Consider the following 12,967-nt stretch of genomic DNA (forward strand, 5'->3'; position numbering starts at 1 on the left):
GTCAGGTCCACTGAGCAAATGAAATGTATCCTTTCCTTCCAGTGGTACCAGTAAGATTCCATTTGTTCTAAAACAACCTTTGCATCCCACTGTGGGGACCACATTCAATCCAACAAGCTCTCCATATGTCTACTGTGCATGCATGACCTAGCTCCTTCTTAGCTCTCACTTCTTTGTTGACAACTTTCTGGTTGTTTCAGAGATCAGCTTGCACACACTGCTAGGGAAATGTGATTAAAGGACAAGGACAGTCAAGAGAGGGCTGTTGCCTCTAATTTGAAAGTTACTTTACACAAAGGTTTAATTCCTTGGGACTCTATTCCTCGAATTTTGCATTTCCTGAGATAAGTGGACATGGGGAAAGCCTGCCTTAATAGTATCTTGGTAGTCCAGAAGTCTGGTCACTTTAGACCTTTTCCCTAACATCAACCATCCCTCGAAGCCTATTGGAAGGATTAAACTTTGGCATTTCCTTACTGCCTCACAGAAGCTTCTATTTACTGCACAGCTGAAGGGAGGGGTGGGGAGTGAATTCTCTGGGTGTGACATCATCTGAAGCCTACCAGCTTCCTCGGCCTTTTGCAAGGTGCCCCTCAGACTCTGGGCTGTAGAAGGGGTGATTTCTTTCCACCATTCAAGGAGTGCCCACTGTCTTGGACCCTGACCTGGATCTTAGGGTCAAAAAAGAAAATCATTTCTCCCCGAAAATGGGCCATCTGTCCTGGAAACACAAGAGCAAGTAGAGCCACCCCACACCCACTAGATTTGATGGCCACTGTTAAAAGGCCTATCTTCAAAGGTTCATGAATTGGTATATGTGTTGCCAAAGCGAGCACAAAAGGTTCATGATTTGGGGGGCACCTGGGTGGCTCAGTTGGTTGAGCTTCTGACTTGATTTTGGCTCAGGTCATGATCCCTGCAATGTGGGATTGAGCTCTGTGTTGGGGCTCCATGCTGAACCTGCTTGGGATTCTCTCTCGCTCTCTCTCTCTCTCCCTGTCCCTCTCCCCTGCTCACGCTCTCTTTCCAAAAAAACAACACATAACAACAACAACAAAGGTTCATGATTTTCAAATTTCACCCAATCCATGTTTCTCATCGACCTCTATAAGGTCCATACTGGGCATCTGATAAGTGAGCCTGTATTTGGCATTTGATCCAATATTTATGCACAGAGAATGCGAAACAACACAAAACAGCCCACATAGATCAGGTTACAGAAACACCACACTAATTTGGCCTGTTGGGACAGGAATATGGGGAAGTGAATGGTTCAGGGAATAGTACTTTCAAATCCCATGTTCTTGCTTCTAGGTACAATGAGGACGTGAACTAATAATATAGCCAAGCTCTCCTGCTTTGAGTGGATAGATGGATAAGAAACGCTGCAAAAGCACAAATGAAAATTAATGGTGATGGTTGCACAACTTTGTGAACAAATCAAAGACAGAGTTGTATAAAAGAGGGATATTTTTATAGTATGTGAACTATATGTTGACAGTTCATTTTTTAATAAAAGCACACCCAGAACTAGGATTCCCCATGGAGGTTCTGGCCCTTCTCAGCTATAAGCACCTGCTCCAACAAAAACACTTCTGCTGCTCTCAGGGGCAGAAGAACCTGTTAGCTCTCGCGAGGGTACCGAACCTGAGGCCCTGGAGTCAACCCCAGATCTGTCAAATTCCAGCTGTGTGTCTCAAGGAAGTAACCCTCTCCTACCTACCTCATAGCCTGGAGAAGTCTTAAGACCACCTCGCATACAGCAGGAACTGAGGCCATGTTGACTCTTAAGGTCCATTCCTGCAGAAGCTTAAACCATGGCAAGTAGAGGCCACTGCTTCTCACCTCCTGAGATCCTGGCAAATCCTGAGGTGAGGGGAGGGTATCAATTCAAGATCTTTAGAGGATCATACCAAGCCTTGTGTCTAAAAGTTCCACTGAATTAAACTTTGAACCAAAATTGGTACCCACACCTTGGACCCTGCTCATTATAATTTCCTCATTATATGGGCCCTTATTCACATCCTATCAGAGATGCTAAATTCAGTTGACCCTCAGGAGACACTAAATCACATGCTATCTCTGTATAGGATGAAATAATCCACCCCCATCCCATCATACATTACATTCTTAGTCTCTTGGGTCTATCACTGATCTCTATTTTCTATTCCAAATTGTATTTATCAGACTACATTGTTTTAGTTCTGGAAGTTTTATCATATATTTAGCTATTTGTTCAGGGAAATTCTCCATTTTTAAAAGCTCATTTTGTAAGTTTCTTAGCTCTGTGTTCACTCTGTTACATGTACTATACAATTATGTTTACAAGTTGCAAAACAGAAATTCCATTGACTGGGACTCAATTTGATTTACAATACTGCACAAATGTGAGGGCCACCTACTGTCTACTTCGCACACACAGATTTTCCCATCTAGTGACATGACGTCTTTCCATTTACACGTAATGTCCCCTGATCAAGTTTTAGATTTAGCTTATTTCTACAAACTTTCTGGGGTTTGTGGGGGTCAACTTCCTGTTTATTGTTAATGTGTAAGAAAACTACTGATTTTTCTTTAGTAGTTGGCTCACCTGTGAAAATATTCTAAGAATGAGTTTTTCACTTGTTTCTTTTTGCCGCCCCCCTCCCCGCCCAAAGACTATCTGTAAGGCTCCTCTTTTCTTACATAATTGTCTTTCTTGAACAATACTCAAGAGTGGAGATGGAGGTCACTCTGTTGTGCTCCAAAGTAACGGAGCCTCAACGCATGTTTAGAAACAAAACAGTTCCTTACACTGGCTTTCCAAATTTAGTTTACAAAGCATGTGATTAACAGAAAACCTGTACATATGAAGAAAAATTCAGAATGTTCACAAAAAATTGCTCTTAGGAGTGCCTGGCAACCACTCTGATCCTGTGGCCAGAGCTCAGAAGACAGAAGCTACTTGTAATGCCACTGTCATAGGCCAGCATACAGAAAGAGTTAGGACAGACACTCCTGTGCACTTAACAGAGGCTTTCTCAGCAGAGCTGAGGAGGGCTGTGTTGACTGGATCCCTGGCTTCAGAGACGGCAGCCCAGAAAGTTACCATGAGGGTTCCAACATTCCCATTCCAATATGCCTTTCTGGCTCCTGGTCTTGGCTGGTATTGTCTCTCAGCCTGTATAAAAGCCGTGAATTAGATACAAAAAAAAAAAAAAAAAAAAAAAAAAAAAAAAAGGCTGGTCTGGTTTTAGCTTACTGGAAAATAAAGGTCACCATACCCAATATAATTCTGTTTAAATGCCATATTGCTATGTGGAATGTTTTCATAGGTTACACTAAGCCGCATCTTAGCTAGCTAGAATTCCCTCATATCAGTGGTATGAAAGTACATCAACTTTACTGTACTTCGAAGTTCATCATTTCCTATGGACAGCTCATCACTTAAGCTTATTTCTACAGCTGGCTGTGCTTGGAACTGACAACAGAGAAATTTTAATGAGTTTGACAGGGAAAAGACACCTACGCAGGATTTTTGGGTTTTCTCCACATAGGTTTCAGAAAATCTGATTTGGTTTCAGCACATTTCTTCATTGAGCCTACAGAAACAAACAAAACACTAGCAAGCCATCAGATTCTTCAATGAAAATGTATTTCACATTAAACACAATGAACACATCATGCACATGAGGCATCACCATGGTCACAATGGTGCTATGAGGCACAACAGATCACAACAAAACAAACATTTAGCAAAATAAAACTAAGAAAGATGGTGAGGCATTTTTTGAAAGTCAGACCATGCTATCATTTTCTGTGTGCTTGTCATAAAAGGGATTTCCCCTGATATTCAAGATCAATGGCACTGCATTTTTGGAGGCATGTATTTTATTTAATATATACACATACACAAACATACACAGTTTCCATAACTGATAAAGTCTTAAACTGTAGCTGGTTTTAAAAGCACATGAACAAGATTATTATTGAGACTTCTTTTTATCTCCTGGTTGCAAACCTCAGTCAGAATTATGGATCTTTTCCAAACTCTTTACTGTACAAGAGTTTCAAAGAAGTTTTCAAACAAAAAACAGTTTCAAAGGAGGTCATTTTAATCTGAAAGTCACATTTCACCACAAGAAACAAAATTAAGAAAACACATTATATGGCATAAAACACATGAAGTATACATTCTAGTGTCATTGTCCCTTGTTCAGATATTTTTATGTTGGTCTGTTAAAATGACATGTTGGGTCCAGTTCAGGGCCCCCTTGTTCCAGAGAACTATCATTTTCATTTGAGCCTGCTTTCATTAGAGTTGAGCAAACACAGGAGCAAACAAACAAGGGCCCCAAGGTCCAAGAGAAAAACGATAGCAACAACATGAAAACCAACCACCTGTGCATGAGCTCCACAAATCATTCAAGCTTCCTTCAGTCCAAAAGCTACTCGATGGCTTGGATATTTTAAGGGGTAACAATGACAAGATCCTTGCTAGATTCAGGTGCCCAAGTCTATAATAAAATGCATACGTGAACAGAAATCATTCCACGTTGCTTAATAGTTTTCTTAATCAACCAGACAATATTATTCTGTGAGCCCCCCAAGGAGTAATATGGGGCAACGCATTTTGCAGGTGGCTAAGCTTAATAATAAGAAACAGCTTGATAGTAACTTCCAACAAATAAACCACAGAAAGGGGGAAAACCCTCTGGAATTTCTTCTAAACACAGACAGGGAGATAAGCAGCCCAAGTTCAGTGTAAGTTTAAGTAGAGTTTGAGTCAATGTCTAGAATATTTACAGGAAAAGACATCTAAATGTTTATGTACTCCAACTTTGGGAATAAGAATGGTTATAAGGTGAATTTCCAACACAGAATCACCTGGGTTATTCAGAGGATCACTATGATAATAAAGTAGTATAGGAAGCACTTTATCAGCAGCTGAAGCTCATAAATAGAACTGTAACATGAAACTTTGCTAAAGCCCAACAAGGCCAATGTTTCAAGGTTTCGACCAAGAGTGGTTTCTACCAAGAGTGGCCAGTGTTTGACATACTAACTAGGGATACAGTTACATTTTCATCTAATAATTTGGAATCCAGTGATTTAGGACAACAGAAGCTTCTTCAGAGGACCAGCAGCTTGGATTTGACTACCAGCAGCTTCATGGGCTCTCCAAACACCACCTGTGTCAATCCAAAAACAAAACCAGATGAGATGAATGAAGAGACCACATTGTACCTATTCTTTCTCACTAAAATGATCACTCTGTCTGGAACTTTCTACCTTCTTGATAATTATATAGCAGTATCTTTCAATGGAAGAGCTTCAGCATTTTGGGTGGGACTATTCTATTAGGTGGCCAAATTTTCTGCAGGATACTTAATGTCCCAAGCTCTGCTTTCCAAATGGTATTGCTGCCCCTAGCCACTGTGACAACAAAAACCAACACATTTTAAGATTTCAGTGCAGAACTTATTTTAAGAAGCCAAATGCAGTCAAAACAAACAACAAAACACATGCTTATTTATGTTCACTTGTATCCTATCCTTGATTTTAAGTTTTTAATTCAGTTAACATACACTGTTATATTAGTTTCAGGTGTACAATATAGTGACTCAATACTTCCATACATCACTCGGTGCCCATCAGAACTGGTGCACTCCATAATCCCCATACCCTATTTCCTCCATCTCCACCGACCCCTGCTTTCCCCTCTGGTAACCAACAGTTTATTCCCTATAGTTCAGAGTCTGTTTCTTGGTTTGTCCCTTTTTCTCCTCCTTGCTCATTTGTTTTGTTTCTTAAATTTCACATGTGAGTGACATCATATGGTATTTGTCTTTTTCCGACTGAGTTATTTCACTTAGCATAATACTGTTTATTCTAAATGTTACCTGTCATACGTTCCCTTTTACGTGTCAAAGGGCCACAAGTGCTTTCCTAAGAACCGAGAGAAGTGAACTCTTAAGATGCACTATCTACAGCTGATAGCTGAGCACAGGAAGATGTATGCAAAATACAGTTACCTTTGGCCATGTGCCCTCCCCAACCTGTTTCCTCATTTGATTTTATTTATTTAAGTAATCTCTGCACCCACTGTGGGGCTTGAACTCATGACCCCGAGATCGAGAGTCACATGCTCCTCCAACTGAGCCACCAGGTGCCCCAAAATAGACTACTTTTTTAAAATAGGCTCTATGCACAACGTGGGGCTTGAATTCACAACCCCACGATCAACAGTCGTGTGCTCTTCTGACTGGGTCAGCCAGTCAGCCTGTGTTTCCTCATTTGAGAAAGAGAAAGATTGGACTAAATCATATCAGGCATCGAAGCTGTGTTATAGGAGTGGAGCCTCATAAGAAACAAAGTGAGAGAATGCTGAGAATATAAAAATGTTTTCAAAGTCTAAAGTGGGAGGACAACTGGAATTAACTTACGAAAGGATTTGATGATAGATTCTAATTATGTTTTCATTAATTAAAAAACAAGCCCCAAACTGAAGTAAATCCAATGTAAGGCGTGTATAACTAAATTACACAAACGCAGAGTGTTTATAACCCACTTCTACAAGAAAAAAGGCCAAAGGTGGGGAACAAAACCTTCAGGACACAAACTTCAGCTCTCCATCTGCCCACTCCCTCCGTGTGATCCAAGAATAGATGTTTGCTTGCAAAGATTCCAGAATGGGTCAAGAGAACAGCAAATCATTTGACCCAATGCTCATCATTATATATGAATGACTGCAGATAGAATGTGGAATGTCATTGAGTAAAACTAGGGGAGAAATTCAATTAATACCACCTTGTACCACTATTACGGTATTCTCTTTGCCTCTAAAAATGGTGCTACTCCAGATAGATAGTTGGTCAAGCTTGTAGCAGTGCTTCTCAACACACACACCACATACCCATCCACACACCCCCAACAGCAGGGTGGGCATGGAGGGGTGTGGCACTGAAGGCTCTCATACAAAGGATTCACTTGAAATCCATCCCAATTATTGTGTGCGCTGCAGTATATACCATATACAGGTTTCCTCCCATCTGAAAGAATGTTCCTATGAAACCTTTTGTAAGCAGAAATGCCACAAGGTGAAGAAGCAATTAATTACTACTAACTCATATGGAAAAATTTTTGAGTGTTCCCAGACCCCCAAAATAACCTCTTAGGCTTTTCTTTTACCTTAGGATATATCTTGCTAATGGATGTGCAAAATAATATGAGAGAAAGCACAGATGCTCGCACAGTGCAAAGCTATGGCGGCTGAATGCTGAGTGCAGCTCTCAGGAAGGAGTTTGACGGAGCCACTGTCCCCGTGCAGGGTGCATGCTGCCTCTCGAACAGCTCACTCCAAGACAAACACTGAAGGCTGTTTTTGCATTTTGCCTTTTTTTTGTAAAAGTGAAAAATCTCTTTGCACTACTTTCAGTTAATGCAAACAGGTAGTAATGCAGGTCTTTCATAAACTACATTTGGCATAATGTTAAGTTTTGAAAAATGAGTGATACCTGTATTCATATTCACATTTGTATTTTTCAAATTAAAACTGACCATTCAGGACACCGAGTGATGTTTATCCCATCTTTACAAACCCCACTTGGAGAGGTATAAATTTAGACTATAATCAAAGGACCGGACTGTACCTTTCATTAAAGAGATGTATTTGTCAACAGAAGGTGTTCAGAGTATTTTCTTGGCCAGGACTGTTAAATCCTTCAATCAAGTTTTTATTACAGTCATCCAGGCTGAGATTTTCACTGGATCGCTTGGGGTACATGGGTGGGCCAGTGAAATCTAGGAGATCTTGAAGTGCTCGGGCATTACCAGTTCCATTTTGGTCCAGAGACACCCCAGGAATCATTTCACTTACTGGTGAAAATTCTGGGATGGAGATAAGCTCTTCCTTTGAAACAGGACTGGGATGGGGGGAAGGGAGGGACAGTGAAGGAGGGAGGCAGAGAAAAATATGAAAATTAATTCTATTTACAATATTCTGTTACACTACTTTTCGAGAGAAGATGGATTTAGAGACAAAGCTGGTGTGAAACACACTATAAAAAACACAAGTTATTTCAAATCTGAGACATTGAGAGCTAGAAGCCCCCCTCCCAAGGAAAAACAAGGGAAGTGGACTGGGCAGGGCTGTGAAGGCCAAGCTCACACTGCCCACAGGAAGAAAGAAAATAAAAACCACAGGTACCAGCACTCTACTGCAGAGAAGCCAACCACTTCCAAAACCTTCAAAATGGGAAACCCAAATAGAAAGCAAATGTTAGAAGTTAAAACAGAGCTGAGGAAGGGCCCTAATCAGCACCAGGGTTCCTGGTGCTGTTTCTCTTTAGCAGTGCTACCTTGGACAAGCTGTTTTTCCTCCCTGCCAGCCGCAGTTTCCACTGCTGTACAACGAGATGAACAATCATTTCTCCCTATCGGGGTTCCTGTGAGCATGACATGATCATACTGAGGAAGTCTGTGCAGCCTGCAGTAAATGTTCAGTTTAGGTGGGGGCCATTGTTAAGAAGGACCCCACCATGCACCCAGTCACCTGCAGAGCAAATCTCTCCCAGGCTCCCTCTCTAAAGTGAGGCCCCACTCTACCCTGACTTATCTAGCTCCTGCCCAGTGGGTGTGGCTCTCTCTCTCTCTTCAACCTAGAGATGGAAGAAGGAGTTTCATAGCTGTGTCAACCACAGGCCTAGCTCAGATGAGGTGGGCTGGGATGTGAGGTCCTGACACTGGGAGTCTTTCTTAATAGCCAGAGTAAGGTTGCTGCCAAGTTTGTCTGTTCTTTTCTTCCTTGATAAGATCTGAGAGAAGAATCTACAAAAACCAGCTGAACTGAAGAAACTGAGAAAATCCATTTCCCTCACACTCAACCTAGTTATGAGGCAGTAGAAGACCTAACACCACTTGTGGTGGCTGGAGCCTGGACAAACTGCCCCATTAGCAGAAGCACCCACCCTATCTCCACCTTGCCTCACCTCCATTCCCTGGCCTTCAACAGCTGGTCAGATCGTGAGGAGGAGAAAATGCTACAAGCTTGGGTGCAACCTCCAAGAGTCACCTTTCTTTAAATGCAGAGGTGGCCACAGGAGAACTCGGAGTACACACTGAGCCCCTTCACTTTCTTGAACCCTGGCTGATGCTGTGTCTTATCATCTTCCCCACACCCAGAGACATAAGGAATAAGTAGAGGTAGGTTCAACACGGGGAGGGGGACAGATGCTGTGTTAATGTTTAAGATGCCTCTGCTGTTTCACCCTAGGGCCTAAGGAGACGGACAGCAATGGAGGCAAGGGTTGTCTCCATAGAATTTGCTCTACTGATGATGGGGTGCTGGACCCTGGGTTTGTACATATCTGGCTTAAGGCCAGGGTGCACAAGCTAGGACATTTACAATCACTGTGCCCTAGGAAAGACCCTCCTCCCCAGACCCCACCCCCAAAGAGAAAGCTGAGAATTCACAGCCAAGGAGAAAAGGTTAACCTCTGGCCACCTGGAGCTCTGGCAGAACTTTTGTAAAACACTGTCACTGCCTCCTGGCTCAGATAGCTGCCCCCACTCCAATTGCCGTGTCCAAGGCTCTCTGTTTCAGTGTCTCTGTCTCAACCACATGCTAACTGAATTTGCCTTTTGTCTGAGATTAATTTGTCAGGTGAATTGTTTAAGATTTTAGTATCTGGAATCAGATTAGATCTTTTATCAAGTCTCCAATGACAAGACTACTTAAACATAAGACACTGGACACAGTGAGTCCTGTTGGTGCCCCACTCAGACCCCATTGATGTGTAGGCGCATCCGTCTCCCAGCTGCACAGAGAGCTGGCTGCTAATAGCTCATAGCTGCCACCCTTTCTCTGGACAACTGCCTTTGGCTGACAGGAGTCCTATGCCCACAGAAATTATAACTGCATCCCTACCTTGGGTGACCACACTCAATGGCTGATGGGTAGAGTGGCACAAAGGCTGCCTCCCTTAATCAGACCACCCTCTAGTGGAAATTCATCCTTCAGAGCTCCCATAGGACCAGCTAAAACAGAATCCTTGCTTAGTGACTTCCCCTGCTTCATACTCCTTCCCACCCTCCACTTGCTTGTGAGAACTCTTTCCCGATAAATCCCATGCCTTAGAATACCTGTCTCAGGCTCTACTTCTAAAGAACCTGACCCAACACACTAATATACCACTGATAGCTTTTGTGAATGGCAATCAAACCTCCTTTAGTTGATTTAGGTATGTAAAAGATGAAAAAATCAACAAAGAGGCAGTGGAGGTGTTTGCAGAAGAGATGAGGCTCACATGCAAAATAAACCAGCTTACCTCACATCCATAGACTGAACTTCTTCAGTTGAGTCATCCAGGCTGTTTGATTTCCCATCAAGGGTGTCTAGATGAACAAGTCCCCCAACTGGTTTAAGCCCATTAGAGAAAACGTCTCGAGGAAAAGTTTCTGGGGCAGTACGCCCCACACCATTAACTTCCTGGCAGGTGTTCAACCCATTTATTTCTGGTTGAGAACAAAAAGTCATTCTGTTAATCATAAAATACCAGAACAATGAAATAGCAGGGGAAATATATATTGAGACAATTAATTTAATCCTCTGCTTTACCAACAGTCCAACATCCTTTTGCAAAAAGAACCCGATGTCATCAGCTTCAGAGAGAAAAGAAGACAAATGACATCATCAGTGTCTGTGCAGGGCTCATGACCCACCCAGGAGGCTTGGTGTCATATACTGTGCAGGTCCCCAGGCTCTGTGTAGCATTTTCTTGGGACCCAAGGCAAAGGAGAAATGTAGAGTACCTCTGAGATGGACATGCCTTTCTGACTTTGGCTGCATTGATATATTCACATCTAAGGAGGGGTTTTCTTTGAGAGAGAGAGAGAGGGAGAGAGAGAGGGAGGGAGGGAGGGAGGGAGAGGGAGGAAGAGTGCAGAAAGAGAGAGAGCATGAATGAGAATCCCAAGCAGGCTCCACACTCAGTGAAGAGTCTGATGTGGGGCTTGATCCCATGAGCCTGGGATCATGACTTGAGCCTGAATCAAGAGTTGGGACAGTCAACCAACTGAGCCACTCAGGTGCCCCTCACATCTAATGAGTTTTAAGTATACATGAGAGAGAAGAGCTGGACTATCCAGCTCTCCCGTCTGGAAGACAGGAGAAACCACTGTAGAATAGCAGAATCGGTTCTGAATAGAACCTGATCAGCTGTTAACCTCCCTGGAAACTAGCATGGGACTGCAGGTGGCCAGCTTCCTGTGCTGGGACTATTAAAGTAACCGAGGACCCCAGAACTTTCTGAGTGGACCTGACAGACCTGTACTGGAGATGGAGACTCCCCCAGGAGGAAAACTACATAGTACCCTTACAGGAATAATGCTCTTAAGACCCACGGGTGCTCATCCCCGCAGGAAGTGCTTTGAGCCCTCACCTGCTGAAAGGAAGAACCCAAGAACCAGCCTTCACACTCACCTATTTTGTTCGGGACAACTGGTTTTATCTTATTTTCCACATACACAGGCAAGTGAAGCTCTACTTTTGGGTCTTCTTTCTAAAAACAGAGGGAAGGATGACTTTACATACAAAGACAAGCACTTTTGAAAAGCATCAAAGGATATTCAGAACTGTGCTGAACCATCTGCCTATTCCATGCTAATTCTTTGAATCTTCTGGGCTTATTATAAGTTAACTGTATTTCCCTTATCAATATGTCACCATTTTCTTTTTTATTCATGGACTACTGTGCCTCTCTCTGCATCCACAACCCAACTTCTCAAATTTTTTACTACCACCCTGTCTCTGAAACTCCTCTCTTAGACTCCTCTTTCCATCCAAGTACCTGTAGCCTCCTTAATCTAGCCAGGAACAAAGCAGGAAGAGTCCATTTTTTCTGGCTGTTCCTCTCCAAGAACTACAATTCCACTGAACATACTGTGCCATTCTTTTCTCCTCAGTCCATAAACTATCAAAATGGCACTCTGTGAACACCTACCTTCACTTCTGGAGACACATCACTCTTCCTTGTTCTCTTCATGATTTCATCTATTCTCTGGAAACCAAAAAGTACCAGGTAAGAGGACTATAATACCAAATAAACATAAAAGCAGCTGGGTCTAAATGCGATTTTACATATCTCAGAAAACTCGTAAGAGAGAAACGTCAGGAGAGGATAATGAGTACAGAAAGGTTTCTATTGGTTTTGCAGATACACACCTCTGCCCTATGGACAAGGTCAAATGCTTGAAAAGTGAACTAGTATTTGGAATCGACATTCAGTTTATATCCCACCTTTTTCCTTCCTCTCCTTAGGTTACCTAAAAACAACAAATCACTACCTGCCATTCTAGAGGATCACCCTAGAGAAAGTGAGGGTGAGGTGCAGGTCATGAGGGGATGCCAGAGATTGGTCTCCTAGCTCCCAGACCTAATTCAGTACAAAGCTTAGGCTGGATCTAGGACACCACGGGAATGGAGCTTTATTTATAATCAGCCTCCTTAAACCCAACTTTATCCCTAATTACATTAAGTGTAAATGGACAAAAGCACTCCAATGAAAAGCCAAATACCATCAAACTGGATTCAAATAACAAGTCCTAACTTTATGCTGTTTACAAGAGACATACTTGTAAGGAAACACATAGGTTCAAAGTAAAAGGATGGAAAAATATTTACGATGCAGACAGTGAACATAAAAAGGCTGACAAAGTGGAAAAAAAAAGTCTGACAAAGTGGACTTTAATACAATTATTAATGGAGATAGAGATACATTAATGATAAAAGGGTCAATTTAACAGGAGAATTTAATAATCTGAAATATGTATTCACCTAACAGTAGAGCTTCAAAATGTTTAAAACAAAAGTTGATAGAACTGGAAGGAGAAATGGATAAATCCATAATCACAGAGAGAACTTTTAACACTCTTCTCTCAGTTACTAAGAGAACAAGATGACAGAAAACCAACAAAGATACAGAAGATG

General features: G+C 42.2%; 1 protein-coding gene across 1 annotated transcript in view; it reads right to left on the reverse strand.

Moving 5' to 3' along the window:
* Positions 1-3,617: 3,617 nt before the first annotated feature.
* Positions 3,618-12,967, reverse strand: part of MAP7D2 (MAP7 domain containing 2) — a 106,974-nt gene continuing 97,624 nt past the window's right edge. Inside the window, exons 14-18 of the mRNA XM_030305927.1 lie at positions 11,982-12,038; positions 11,462-11,540; positions 10,308-10,494; positions 7,632-7,904; positions 3,618-5,171 (exon numbers count right to left, since the gene is read on the reverse strand). Coding sequence (XP_030161787.1) covers positions 7,655-7,904; positions 10,308-10,494; positions 11,462-11,540; positions 11,982-12,038 — 573 coding nt within the window. The 3' untranslated portion in view covers positions 3,618-5,171; positions 7,632-7,654. The remainder of the gene's footprint in view (positions 5,172-7,631; positions 7,905-10,307; positions 10,495-11,461; positions 11,541-11,981; positions 12,039-12,967) is intronic.

Source organism: Lynx canadensis, chromosome X, assembly GCF_007474595.2.
Source record: "Lynx canadensis isolate LIC74 chromosome X, mLynCan4.pri.v2, whole genome shotgun sequence".
NCBI classification, from domain to species: Eukaryota; Metazoa; Chordata; class Mammalia; order Carnivora; family Felidae; genus Lynx; species Lynx canadensis.